This window comes from Mizuhopecten yessoensis, unplaced genomic scaffold, assembly GCF_002113885.1.
Source record: "Mizuhopecten yessoensis strain PY_sf001 unplaced genomic scaffold, ASM211388v2 scaffold8447, whole genome shotgun sequence".
Lineage (NCBI taxonomy): Eukaryota > Metazoa > Mollusca > Bivalvia > Pectinida > Pectinidae > Mizuhopecten > Mizuhopecten yessoensis.
Genome location: NW_018407552.1, coordinates 829,984 through 843,841, shown reverse-complemented (window position 1 = coordinate 843,841; position 13,858 = coordinate 829,984). Strand labels below are relative to the sequence as shown.

The 13,858-nt window shown below is 40.2% G+C and overlaps 2 protein-coding genes across 2 annotated transcripts; one reads left to right on the top strand and one right to left on the bottom strand.

Moving 5' to 3' along the window:
• The first annotated feature begins 1,879 nt into the window (after positions 1–1,879).
• On the top strand, positions 1,880–3,457 carry LOC110455957 (protein lin-41-like). The gene has a single exon (XM_021506428.1). It carries the CDS (start codon positions 1,880–1,882, stop codon positions 3,455–3,457), a length of 1,578 nt encoding a protein of 525 aa, XP_021362103.1.
• A 3,168-nt stretch (positions 3,458–6,625) lies between these two features.
• Positions 6,626–12,912, bottom strand: LOC110455968 (anhydro-N-acetylmuramic acid kinase-like). The gene is made up of 2 exons (XM_021506443.1): positions 11,387–12,912; positions 6,626–7,257 (listed from the first exon to the last, which is right to left on the bottom strand). The coding sequence occupies exons 1-2, from the start codon at positions 12,119–12,121 to the stop codon at positions 6,829–6,831; spliced, it is 1,164 nt and encodes a 387-aa protein (XP_021362118.1). The 5' UTR covers positions 12,122–12,912; the 3' UTR covers positions 6,626–6,828.
• Positions 12,913–13,858: the final 946 nt, after the last annotated feature.

The following is a 13,858-nucleotide window of genomic DNA, read 5'->3' as shown; positions in this document are numbered from 1 at the left end:
TATATTACCGTTAATATTAGATTTCATACTCACATATTACCACGGAATTAGACATTTGCTATTGCTATCTAAATCCGTGCTATTACTGAGATTCACTAGTTTGGAGCACGGGTAAGGATTCCGGATTTTTCGTGTGTTTGATAATACAACAGTGGGCCTGCTATTCCAGCATTAGATGACGTTTTATGCATTCCATGGTAGTTTGGATATAAAATATGATATATTAATGGATAGCAATTATATATTATGTAAATCAATATCCGGTGTTCACGAAAACATTGTCTGTTCTGTTCAACGATTTTCAGCCATGCGTCCGTCCTAGTACCATCCGGCGGTTCCGGAGCATATACATATGAGTCAAACGCAGCGGGCTGTCCCTTGGTATTTACAGTGTTGTATAAAAGACTCTTGAAATGTTTAAAAAGTTTATTACAGTTTTCGGAGCATATCAAGAAATCGTTACAAATTTGATTTCTGATTAGAAACTGGAAAAGTATCGAAAATATATATGTACATTTAAGTGTATATTAAAGTTTCTGGAGCATAGTTAAAAAACGTCGCATATTTGGCCTTTTAAGTTGTCATATAAGTTAATCATAATGCAAATGGGTGCCTTTGGCTATTTTGTGTTTTCGTAATTATTTAGAGTTGAACTTTTTATTTCACGCAGTCGATTGCAAACTGAAGCACGTGCACAAGTTATACACTGTATAACATTGTATTGTAACCGACCTTTCGTAGTACATTGTATAACATTGTATTGTAACCGACCTTTCGTAGTACATTGTGTAGTTTAAACTTATGTTCCGAATTTTTTCCAATTTCTCCAGCGATGCAATTAACAGTGGTTTTCAAAAATTCAAAGCTCCATTGTTTATATATGGGTATCGATAGCCGACAATGTACCATCCTAAATCACCTCTATTGTTTACACTGTTTTAGACGATCCTTTGATATTTTAAAAGTTACACAATCGTAAACACTTTGGAATTACTGTTTATTGTTGTCGACGATGTCTTCCATTCTTCATGAAATATTCAGTAGACACAGACAGGATATAAAAAACAAAATACGGCGGTGTGCGGGGTAGTACGTATACCTGATACTTTGAGACAACAATACTGATTGGCCTTTTGTAAGGGACCGCTGATCGTAATGTAATCCATTTCTTTTGTCCTCTAATCCGCAAATAGCAATAATGAAAGACGACTCTTATTGTAAATTCCATTCACTTTCAATAAAGTTAAAGAAACAAGTTATCTACTTTCAATTCACAGCTTGGAAAGGTACACCAGATACTTTGAGGCGATTGAGCTACGAAACGTGTAACACTTTGGACCACACGGGCTTTTCACATGTACGTGAGTTTTGTAGGTACAGTGGTAGTGGAAACACTTGGAATTTTTTAATCACAAAAGCCATTATCTTACTTGCGTCCAACCTATGTGCTAAAACCATCCCTTAACCAGCCCATTACTCACGTTAGCCATGTTATTTACACTTGGGTAATGAGCTGATTTTGGCGGGACAGGGTTGGATTTCCCGATCGGACCTGAAAACTTCAGTCACGGGGTCACCTGTCCAGCACGTAAGTGTCATAAAGACACCCTCAACCCAATGCGCGCTTAACTCCGGGCTAACAATCGGGATTAATAACATTTGATATAGGAGAACGTATTAAATATGTTTTCATTCGCTAAATACCATGTTTTGTAGCAATACTAACACTGTCAATGAGGGTGTAGGAGCTCCCATAGAGTGTTCATCAACAAAGACGGTTTCAAATGGAAACGATTAGAGCGCATGTCACATGTAATTCTGACGTTAAGAAATACGTAATTTCATTATCCAGGTTATATTGGTCAGGTTTTTCACAAACATGGCAGATACTATCGACACAGCGTGTGGATGTGGTTCCAGGAACATCAGTCTGTTCTGTAACGATTGTGAGTGTTTCCTCTGTTCGGATTGTTTAGTAGATAATCACAAAAAACATGACTTCGCCAAGCTTCACGACGTGGCCAAATCCAAACGCATACAACTGGACGAAATCGTAGAGGAAGGTAGGGATTCGCTTGTATCTCTGTTACAGACAAACCTCGCATTCATACAGGAAAATATGGGTCTGGAGACCAAGAACCACGATGTAGTTCTTGGACAAATCTCTAACAGAGCTTCATTCCTGGAAAAGGAGTTGGTTAGTCTGAAGGAAAGCTACATAAAACATTTACGGGAGTTTTCCCAAGGTCGGCATCACTATCTTAATGGTTTACAAACTTTATTGTCTGAAGTGCTGGCCGCTGCTTTGGAATATCCCGCAGCTTGTGATTCAGAGCAGAACGAAGCCAAGAACGTGCAGGTGGTTATGTTGGAGATGAAACTGCAGAGGGCGCTGTCAATGATATCACAAATGTCTAAATGGCCGACAACCCCATGTGTTGAATTGACATACACAGACGCTGATAAATCTTCTGATCATGACATATCCATACTAAAAACCCTGTTTGGCTCAATCAAACAAAAAAATAGTGAAAGCATGAAAGATATATCTTTGATGGAAAGTATGAATAACAATGTCATATCGTTAACGGGAAGAGTCAATGAAAACAAGGGCGCATGTGTAGCTGTTCTAGACGTAGATGATGCTGTGTGCATTGACGAAATGTTTCCGGTTGCTGGTTCGGATGAAGTATTTGTAAAAAGCGGGAAATCATTCTACAAGACGAATCTAAACAAATGTAAGCTGTTTATGTCGGATATAAAGGACATTGCGATGATGAAAGACGGAACAGTTCTCGTAATCAACAACGAGGACACTTGTGTTCACCAGGTGCTCCCTGACGGAGCGTCCCGCGTGTTCGCGAACATGTGTCCCTGCCAACCACATTGCGTGTTCGTGTCCAGCACAGGGAGCGTGCAGGTTGTCATGCAGGAGGAGGGGCATCATCCCGTGGTTCTGGCTGAGTTCAATAACTACGAAATGAAGGTCAAGGACATGCGTGTCGAGGATATTGATCTGTCCTTTGTCCGTTTCCGGAAAGATATTTCTGGGCGATTGTATTACATCAAAATGTCATATTTCCCACTAATAGAAAGTGTGCACGTGCTTAATGAAACCGAATCAAATCCAAATCCAGAATGCTACCCTATCGCGGGTATATTTGGATACGACCCGTCAGCTGCCTGCAGACCACTCGATGCGTGTATTGATGACGAAGGAAGGGTCATCATAGTTGACCACAAAAACAATGCAATTTACCTCCAGGACCAAGAGGGCAGGTTAGTAAGCATGTTAGTTGCGCCACAGCAGCATTTGCTGACGTCGCCGAGGTCAGTGCTCCTCGTCAAGGACCAATTGTGGATTGCATGTGATGACAGGAAAATTCACATATTTAACTACAAGCAACTCATAATGGATAGAAAGAAAGAAGCGGAAGTATTGATTTCAGATAGTTGAAGTTGTAAATATTGTTATCATAGTGTTTGTGATAGACACTCTTACATAATAATCTACATGTGTAGATTTAGCCAAAGGGGTTCGACGGTCAGCAGGGACAGAAATTATAGAATTCAAAAGAAGAGATCAGTTATTAATTAATTATACAAAACAATGTACCAATATAAATTCATTCCATGAAACCATGCTTCAACTCGACTACCATATGATGCGTCCGGATAAAGCTGACATTTTAAAGAAGATTATGTCAACTAAGAATTAACTTTTGGTACATAGTTCGGTATAAGAAACGATATTTAATGAGGGGAAAATAACTTAAAACAAAATCTTAACTTTGTCGCCTAGCTTAAAACTCTTTTGATCAAGCGAACCGTCAAGACGGAACATAACGGGATCTGTGTAAACTGTAAATCAGACATGTCTATGTTTTGTGAGTCTCCATATGACATAAACGAAACTTAATTCAATGTTGTTGTATGACTTGTTTTTCTATGGGTAATCTGTATGTTGCATAGACTGACATAAATGTATATATTTTACAGGCTGTTTTTTTATTCATTTGTGATAGACAACGAGTGCTACGCACTTTACACTGTCAACACCACGTTGTCTCAGTACACAAACTGATAGCGCACACGTTTATTTATACAGTAACCTCCCATTGCCTCCTAGTCGCTGCACCTTTCCGTGGTGAGGGGATGACAACCTTAATGACCTGGCCTAGATAGCTGTGCTGGTCGGGGCTTTGTGCTCATGGTAGGGTCACCCAAGCCTGACAGGTTGAAAGGTAGAGGTTCAGAACAAGCAGCATTGTCCTTTGGCCAGGACGCAAATGTTAGGTTTGCACCGTTGTGCATTCCCTCCTGGGGATTTGGTATACAGGTGTCCGCCTTCGGGCATTCCTCTGGAATGGTCGGGCCGTGGTAAATCCTCAGAGTCCCAAATGTGTATATAGTGTAGATTTTGTTTCTGTCGTTTTTCTTTGTTGGCCCCAATGACCTTTCCTGTGTTGATGGGTCGTTAAGCATTGATGACAATAATAATGATAACAACCTCACATTGATTTTGTTTTGGATATAACTGTAGCACAGTTACGGAGTTCGAATCCGTTCTAAGCCGCTTAACGCTTTACACTCAAAACACTGTTGTTGATTATGTTATGTTTATTTCATCTTTATCATATTTCTTAAAAGTCCTGCAAGGTATGGTTTTCTTTTCAGAACTGATTTATCGAAGGCTTATTTATGAAGGGAAGATGCATCATTACAGTTTTTGGAAGTGGTACGGGAAGCCTTACTACGTAAAATATCAATGTCGGAGAAGTTCAAATACGTGAACAGGAAATGCACAATACTAAAGCAATCGAACGTGTTTACATAATTATAAAACATGTCCTATACTGTATGTGAGTATAACCTTTAAATCGCTGAGTGAAGTGACAGAAACTGTCGTGTCTGGATGTTTGGGAAAAGGCTGTCATCAAGTGACACGGACCTACAAACTTCACATGGAAATACAGAGTGTAAAATATAAAAAAGGCCCATGAGGCATGTATCATTGAGCGAGATATAAGAAATGGAAACATTAGTTTGAGACCATGAAATCTATCTCGGCAGATTTCACCATAGCAAGTCACGTCAAACTGTCAATACGTTTGGCTTCATGGTTCATTAGAATAAGCTGTATGAAGATATTTGTACGTTTTACCCCAATCATTCGAACATACTCGATAGCTCTTTAAAAAACCGTCTTACAGGCCGAATTCATTGTCTATAGACCTTATGAATCTTCAGACGATCTTGTTTTTGAAGTTTCTAACATACCAGTATTTGATAGAGGTGATGCATTTGAACAAACGTTTTATCACGTCGCCCAAACAAGTTACATGGCAAAAAACAGGACTTTAGAGGGTTTTTTCAAATGGTTTACTTTAGAGAGAGAGATGATGTGGTGCCATAACACACTTCGTGAGACATGTACTGAAGTCCGGAGGAACCCTTTGTGTACCGTGGGATAATCTGAAACGAATAGACAAAATGGTCGTGTACGGATTTCAGTTATATCCTTGAAGTCGTCACACACATAGAATATTCAGAGAAAGTGTCCATCCCTGCCCTCACAACTCCAACAACCCAGGTGGAGTATAAAATGTTCTAGTGTGGATGTTGTGGCATCTGTGCTGTAGCATTCATGTGAGGTGGCACTATAACGGATAACTTTGGAAGCACGGTCCCATTACAAACTGAAAACAATACGTCTCCAGGGCACACGCAGGCATACACAATAGGGTATTAGCCAGGTGGCATAGGACCAGTAGTTAGCGTCTGATAAGTCAGCTCCTGCTAGTTCCTCAATATTGTATTGATAAAATACATTGTATATCTATGTACTGTGAGCGCTTGAGAGTAGCTTAAAAAAATGTATATTTATTATATTTCTATTTTAGCATGTAATCTGTGGTTACGTTGAGTATTGTAATGCTAAATAATATAGATCGTCGTTATAATCAGGGGCTTCACAAAAGTACAGAATTTTACAGTGACGGTGTATCAGTGAATGCAGGTACGCACACATCGTGATTTTGAGTGCTAGAGCTTCAGGTCTTTCGAACAGCTCAATTCAATATCGATTTTTTCTCTTTTTATGTACTAGAATATTGAATGGAGGTTCTGTGAAAGGACTATGCATAGTTTAGGCGTGTTTTGCCCCCAAATGCAACAAAATTCAAAACCTTTAAATGATCTTTCAAACAACTGTTCCTTTCTAATGTGTAGGCACCTGTAATACATCTTTAGGGGAAATATAAAGTTTGTTCAAGAGTGCGCTCTATGGTTGTTAAGAGAAAAACTAGTCGAAAACATGTCAAAATTAACTGAATACTCAAATTTCATTAATTTATGCAAACATTAACTGGTTACCATGGCAGCCATAATTCAAAACACAAATACATTTTTACGTGATAGTACCGGGGAAGCATTCAAAATTAAAGAAACAGTGATTTGAAAGTTATATTGAAGATTTTTAATTTCGCTGGATTTTGGGGCCAAAAAAGGCCCAAACCTATATATAGTCCTTTGACACTCTGTATGTTTGAAAAAATCCAGGACCAAGGACTGTATTTTAATCATTCAGAGTTTCAAATAAAAGTCCCAAAACACAATACAAAAAGCGGAAACAAACATTTTAATGATCAACAACGAGATATAAAGACTAGCATATATGTAGCCAATCAAACTACTTTAATGAACGTCAACAGAAAAACAACTTTATAATTATATCACTATCAAACGGAAGCTACAATATTTGGATTACTGGTAAAGCTCTATCTAATTGTGGTTCTGAATAATAAACCTTTTACAGACATGTCTAAATCACATGGTCGTATTGTGTGGCGAAGATCTTTTGAACTCAAAATAACATTGTTTAAACTTTGCTGGTACGCCATCTGATGACAACGGTCTGTGGATACTTCCGGAAACCGAGTCACATCGACTTCCGGTTACACAACTGAATACATTTTCCTCCCCAAGAATACAACGTAGACCAAGAAAGGCAAAAATCAATGCTTCTTTGAAACAAATAGTCTCATCATCAACCTTTTCCAATTCTATTTTTGTCCCACGTAATTTCTCCCTGAACTCATTCATAAGGTATTTGTTGAATGCCCCCCCTCCGGTTACCAGGGTAACCACGACATCAGACGACAGTTTGGGTGAGGTCTGTACGCATGCGTCCTTCAGTCTCCTAACGACGTGTTCAACAAACGTCCTCATGAGATCAGGAATGGAATACAGACTTTGCTGGAATACAAAATGAAAACACATATTATTATATCATGCATGCAGATCCGGTAACATCTGGCTTTGAGATAGGCATAGTGACGTCAATATATATAGTGATAGAAAAGCGCAGCTCAGGAAGTTGAGTAAGGTTGTCATACCATTTTAAACTAGGAAATAGCATATTTCCCGGGTTTGATAGCTCCGTTTTGATTTAAAATCAGGAAAGACAACTCTGAATACTTTTGTGCAGCGGGTATTGTGAAAGGGGACTATTTTGCCTTTGGTACAACACTATATAGGCCAAACTTTAAAAGATAAAAGTATAAACGAAGTCAAACGGCACATTTACACTTTACTTGAATAAGATGGTAAGGTATAAAAATGGAGCCACAAGATACTGTATGGCTGCAGTTATGAAATGAAATATCAATTAAGTCGAAGGGTAATGAACTGATGGAGTCAGACATTTGTGTACATGTGATTATATGGAGTCTATTTGAATTAATTCAGGGTTATGCATAAATGGAGTCACTTGGAGCGTATATATTGAGTCAAAGAAAGTATATATTTGTTGAACCAAAGGGTTGTGTAAAGTTTGAGTCAATGGGATGTGAAGTCAAGGGTTGTGTAGAGTTGGAGTCAAAGGGTAGGGAAGTCAAGTGTTGTGAAAAGTTGGTGTCAAAGGGAATTAAGTGAAGTCAAGGGTTGTTGTGTAAAGTTTGAGTCAAAGGGAAGTGAAGTCAAGGGTTGTGTAGAGTTGGAGTCAAAGGGTATGGAAGTCAAGGGTTGTGTAAAGTTTGAGTCAAAGGGTAGGGAAGTCAAGGGTTGTGTAAAGTTTGAGTCAATGGTATGTGAAGTCAAGGGTTGTGTAGAGTTGGAGTCAAAGGGTAGGGAAGTCAAGGGTTGTGAAAAGTTGGTGTCAAAGGGAATTAATTGAAGTCAAGGGTTGTGTAAAGTTGGAGTCAAAGGGAAGTGCAGTCAAGGGTTGTGTAAAGTTGGAGACAAAAGGTAGCGAAGTCAAGGGTTGTGTACAGTTGGAGTCGAAGGGTAGTGAAGTCAAGGGTTGTGTAAAGTTGGAGTCAAAGGGTAGTGAAATCAACGGTTGTGTAAAGATGGAGGCAAAGGGTAGTGAGGTCAAGGGTTGTGTAAAGTTGGAGTCAAAGGGTAGTGCAGTCAAGGGTTGTGAAAAATTGGAGGCAAAGGGTAACGCAGTAAAGGGTTGTATTAAGTTTGAGTCAAAGGGTAGTGAAGTCAAGGGTTGTGTAAAGTTGGAGTCAAAGGGTAGTGAAGTCAAGGGTTGTGTAAAGTTGGAGTAAAAGGGTAGTGAAGTCAAGGGTTGTGTAAAGTTGGAGTCAAAGGGAAGTGAAGTCAAGGGTTGTGAATAGTTGGAGTCAAAGGGTAGTGAAGTCAAGGGTTGTGTAAAGTTGGAGGCAAAGGGTAGTGCAGTCAAGAGTTGTGTAAAGTTTGAGTCAAAAGGTAGTGAAGTCAAGGGTTGTGTAAAGTTGGAGTCAAAGGGTAGTGCAGTCAAGGGTTGTGTAAAGTTGGAGGCAAAGGGGAAGGGCAGTCAATGGTTGTGTAAAGTTGGAGTCAAAGGGTAGTGAAGTCAAGGGTTGTGAAAAGATGGAGACAAGGGGTAGTGAAGTCAAGGGTTGTGTAAAGTTGGAGTCAACGGGTAGTGAAGTCAAGGGTTGTGTAAAGTTGGAGGCAAAGGGTAGTGAAGTCTGAGGTTGTGTAAAGTTGGAGTAAAAGGGTAGTGAAGTCAATGCTTGTGTTTAGTTGGAGTCAAAGGGTAGTGAAGTCTGGGGTGTGTGTAAAGTTGGAGTCAACGGGTAGTGAAGTCAAGGGTTGTGAAAAGTTGGAGTCAACGGGTAGTGAAGTCAAGGGTTGTGTAAAGTTGGAGGCAAAGGGTAGTGAAGTCTGAGGTTGTGTAAAGTTGGAGTAAAAGGGTAGTGAAGTCAATGCTTGTGTTTAGTTGGAGTCAAAGGGTAGTGAAGTCAAGGGTTCTGTAAAGTTGGAGTCAAAGGGTAGCGAAGTCAAGGGTTGTGTAAAGTTGAATTCAAAGGGTAGTGAGGTCAATGATTGTGTTAAGTTTGAGTCAAAGGGTAGCGAAGTCAAGGGTTGTGAAAAGTTGGAGGCAAAGGGTAACGCAGTCAAGTGTTGTGTAAAGTTGGAGGCAAGGAGTAGTGCAGTCATGGGTTGTGTAAAACTGGAGGCAAAGGGTAGTGAAATCAAGGGTTGTGTACAGTTGGAGACAAAGGGTAGTGCAGTCAAGGGTTGTGTAAAATTGGAGGCTAAGGGTAGTGAAGTCAAGGGTTGTGTAAAGTTGGAGACAAGGGGTAGTGAAGTCAAGGGTTGTGTAAAGTTGGAGTCAAAGGGTAATGCAATCAAGGGTTGTGTAAAGTTTGAGGCAAAGGGTAGTGCAGTCAAGAGTTGTGTAAAATTGGAGGCTAAGGGTAGTGAAGTCAAAGGTTGTGTAAAGTTGGAGACAAGGGGTAGTGCAGTCAAGCGTTGTGTAAAGTTGGAGGCAAAGGGTAATGCAGTCAAGTGTTGTGTAAAGTTGGAGTCAAAGGGTAGTGAAGTCAAGGGTTTTGTAAAGTTTGAGTCAAAGGGAAATGCAGTCAATGGTTGTGTAAAGTTTGAGTCAAAGGGAAGTGCAGTCAATGGTTGTGTAAAGTTGGAGTCAAAGGGTAGTGAAGTCCAGGGTTGTGTAAATTTGGAGTCAAAGGGTAGTGAAGTCAAGGGTTGTGAAAAGTTGGAGACAAGGGGTAGTGAAGTCAAGGGTTGTGTAAAGTTGGAGTCAAAGGGTAGTGAAGTCTGAGGTTGTGTAAAGTTGGAGTCAAAGGGAAGTGAAGTCAAGGGTTGTGTAAAGTTGGAGTCAAAGGGTAGTGAAGTCAAGGGTTGTGTAAAGTTGGAGTCTTGTTTCAGTTTGGTTTAATTTTGTTTAACGTTCTATTAACAGCTAAGTTCATTTAAGGGCATGCCGTCATGCGTGTGTGTATGCGGGATTTAGAGTATGTTGGTGTTCTTGCCTCCTTCTAATAGCGCGGATCTGATGCCGACTTTATAGTGCTATCTCACTGAAATACCATGCCGAAGGCACCAAGCACAACATTCCGCCCGGTCAAATTATACTGACAACGGGTGAACCAGTTGTTGTCATTCCCCTAACTGAACGTAAAGCAGGGAAAAACAACTACCCTTTTTAAGGACTTTGGTATGTCCCGGCCTGGGGACATAACCCATTGCCTTCCTCAACTGGGCGAACGCTCAACAATAAGGCCAAAAGTGAGGTGTTGCCAAGCAAGGCGTCAGGAAATGAAATATTGTTAGAAGTCGAAAGAAAGATAAATATCCCAAATATTGCAATGGGTGCAGCAGATTTATTTTGGTCGCTTTTGTGTCCCCAAATAGAGGACACCAAAGCAAATCCCCAATTCTGCAAGGGGGTTCCTACATTAGTCGGCTCCTACTATACAAATGCATTGGGTTACAACAAGTGTATTCTTTTCCCGATCCCCTACCTGCAGGGGTGGTAAAGTTGGAGTCAAAGGGCAGTGAAGTCAATAGTTGTGTAAAGTTGGAATCAAGGTTGTGTAAAGTTGGAGACAAGGGGTTGTGATGTCAAGATTTGTGTACAATCGGAGTAAAAGCTTGTGTATTAATTGCGTCACTGGGAGAGTACTTATGATATACATTGAGCCAACGAGATATACATTATTTAGAATACTGTATACATTCGTGGAGTCAATGATTCGTGTTAGATGGAGTCACAAAATAATATATAGATATATGTGGAGTAAATGGCAGTGTGCAGATTAAAATAAAGAAAAAGGTAGTGTATATCTGACACCAAAAGGTGGTGTAAAGTTAGAATCATAGAGTGGTGTAATATAAGTCAAACTTGACTGAACAAATTGAGTTAAGGAAGTGTACACGGGTTGTGTATATTGAGTTAAAGAAGGTACAGTGTAAATTTGGAGCAAAAGTAAGGTGTAAAGTTGGAGTCAAAAGGACAGTGTTAGGTCAGTCAAGCGTTATGTATGGATTAAGCTAAAGTATATATAAGTGTTATAGCTACTGTACTTTTATCAAATTTATCCTTGTTATATTTAAGAATAGTTTACAATTACTTGAACGTTATACATACGTCTAGAATGGGGTCGATGTGGTTCTCTATCCACTCTGCCCCCAGTGATTTCGGTGGTTCCTTGCTGTAGAACGCCAGAGATTCCAAACGGTCTAGTACCCCAGGAATAACAAGCCCTTTGGAGGCTATATTTCCGTCTGTGTCCTGGTAAAGTGAAGGGTCAAGCATTCTGGCTAGCTTGTTTAGGACATAGTTACACGGACAGACGTCATACCCTCGCTGGCCCTTTAGGCCTATGTTAGCGATACCCCCGAGATTAATACAAATATCGTTGGCACTGAACAGGAATTTCTCCCCATTAGGAACCAAAGGCGCGCCTTGTCCTCCAAGAGCAATATCCTTATTCCGAAAGTTGCACACGAATGGACTGTTAAGGTAGGTGGAAGTTGTCTCCCCGTCTCCAAGCTGGAACGTGTATCCTAGGTGAGGTTGGTGGAATACTGTATGACCATGGGAAGCTATAAAGTCTACGTGTTTGTTTCCAAGGAAGTCTTTGATGGTCGCGCCAAGATAGTGCCCGTACTCCATGTGCAGTTTGATAAGCTCCTCCCCTGACAGTTTGGCGGCGTTCCTGAGACGCTCGGTTAGTTCCGGACTGTAGGATACCGTGGAAGCATCCAGGATGTGGTACCCCCAAATATCTGTCTCAATATCCCCGGTGAACTCCACGTGACATAAATCCAGTCCATCAAGGGATGACCCCGACATACAACCTAGTCCTGTAAATGACGTCATTATGACGTTAGGCACGTGCGCGTGTGTTCAATCAGTAAAAGAAAAGAACGACGGTTGCGATCAACGGATAATCTACCACATTTACGCTCCAGTATGAGGGAATATATCAATAAGTCCCACCACAAGCGCATACGGACAATCACGTGACGTTACCGAGATAAGAATTTAAAAGTAGACCAAAACATATGATAATTCTAGCCTACCACATAAACAGTTACAACTCGGTCAGAGGGTCGATACCGTCGACGTCGTACAGCTTGTAGTAGTGTGTGTTATTTATCTGTAACCAACGAATGATTCCTCGATGCACGTCTGATCAATTGCCCATCAACAATCTGACCAATCACGTGACCGCCTGATCTCGTGAGCTAATCAAATGTCACCTTGCTTGGCACCAGTGTCTAACAGATGTAGCTATAAGGTTGCGTTAGTCCGTCGCCTACATAAGGCCTGTATGGATAGCCGAGTCCTACATAAACAGTAAATACGCCGGGATCGGTCACCGTCCTATTTACAGATTAAAACGCCGGGTATATTGCCTGGTTAGTACCATCGAGGTCAATTCAGTTCATATGTAATAACACAGAAGTATCGTAAATCCACTACAACATCTTACAAATGCAAAGGAAATGTCGTTGTAGAATGAATCCAGCAATTACATATTGAGTACAGATTATCTTACTTAACTACGTGATGCACACATGCGCTGCACTGACATGTGCAGCGCCGGGCTACATATTACACACGTCTGTAGCCTGAAGTACGACGAGGAAGTTGTCAGGTAGCCTTACACTCAAACCCCCACATCCCCAGTGGCTCTCACATCAGCGTGTTAGGTAGCTGATCTACTAACAGTTCAAGGTTGATAAACAGAAGGTACGATAAACTCTAGACTAAGCCATGGCTATCGGCGTCAGGACATCGTGTTTTAATCATTGAAGTGCATGTACATGTAAACACATACATGTATACACATGATTATTACATTTATTGTGTGTAGAAGTATTTCAAACTTTTTTTTTATTTCAGTATGTTATATGCATCGACTTGAACATCGAGACATATCATAAATAGCTATATGAATACATGATCTGTATACATCTCTCAACACACGAGAACATTATTCAAAGGACAATTGAAAATGCAGCTTCGTTAGATAGAACGCATTGAAATAATAATTTGTTTACAAAAAAACGAATGCATCAACTTGTTGAAGAATATAACTACTTTATCTCGGCGGCTACGCTCATCATGTCTACCATAGAAGTAGCACTTACCGGGATCTGTGCTAGAGTAGGTAGCTTACATTACACTATATCAACAATGACAATGCATAACGCACAGATACACCAGGTACATACAGTATAATGCGCTCTAATGACGATACATTATGTGCAGCACTGTACAGTACAGTATACAGTATGCTTGTTTAGCGTGACAAATTGACAAACACATTTCCTTATAAGCTTTCAGTCTTTATATAATTGTTGGTCTATTGGTAGCAACTGTGACCTTGACCTTAGACTTCGTGATCGTTCTGATTAATTTGGTTTACATAAAACGGTTCCAAAGTTATCATCTAAAAAAAACTTCGGACATACGGAGACACGGACGGACAAAGTTACGGTAATATACGTTGTTTGTGCCCGTTTTTGAGGAACCATAACCAAGAAAACTGTTATTACATAATGTAGGTATCCCTGTAGAAAACCCCTTTAACCGTTATTTGTAAGGTGA

Excerpts from the sequence above, each read along its gene's own strand:
- LOC110455968 (XM_021506443.1), bottom strand. The coding sequence starts at position 12,121 with ATGACGTCATTTACAGGACTAGGTTGTATGTCGGGGTCATCCCTTGAT. Across the intron at positions 7,258-11,386 it reads ACATCGACCCCATTCTAGAC|CAAAGTCTGTATTCCATTCC; the intron begins GTATGTATAACG and ends TTTGTATTCCAG.
- LOC110455957 (XM_021506428.1), top strand. The coding sequence starts at position 1,880 with ATGGCAGATACTATCGACACAGCGTGTGGATGTGGTTCCAGGAACATC.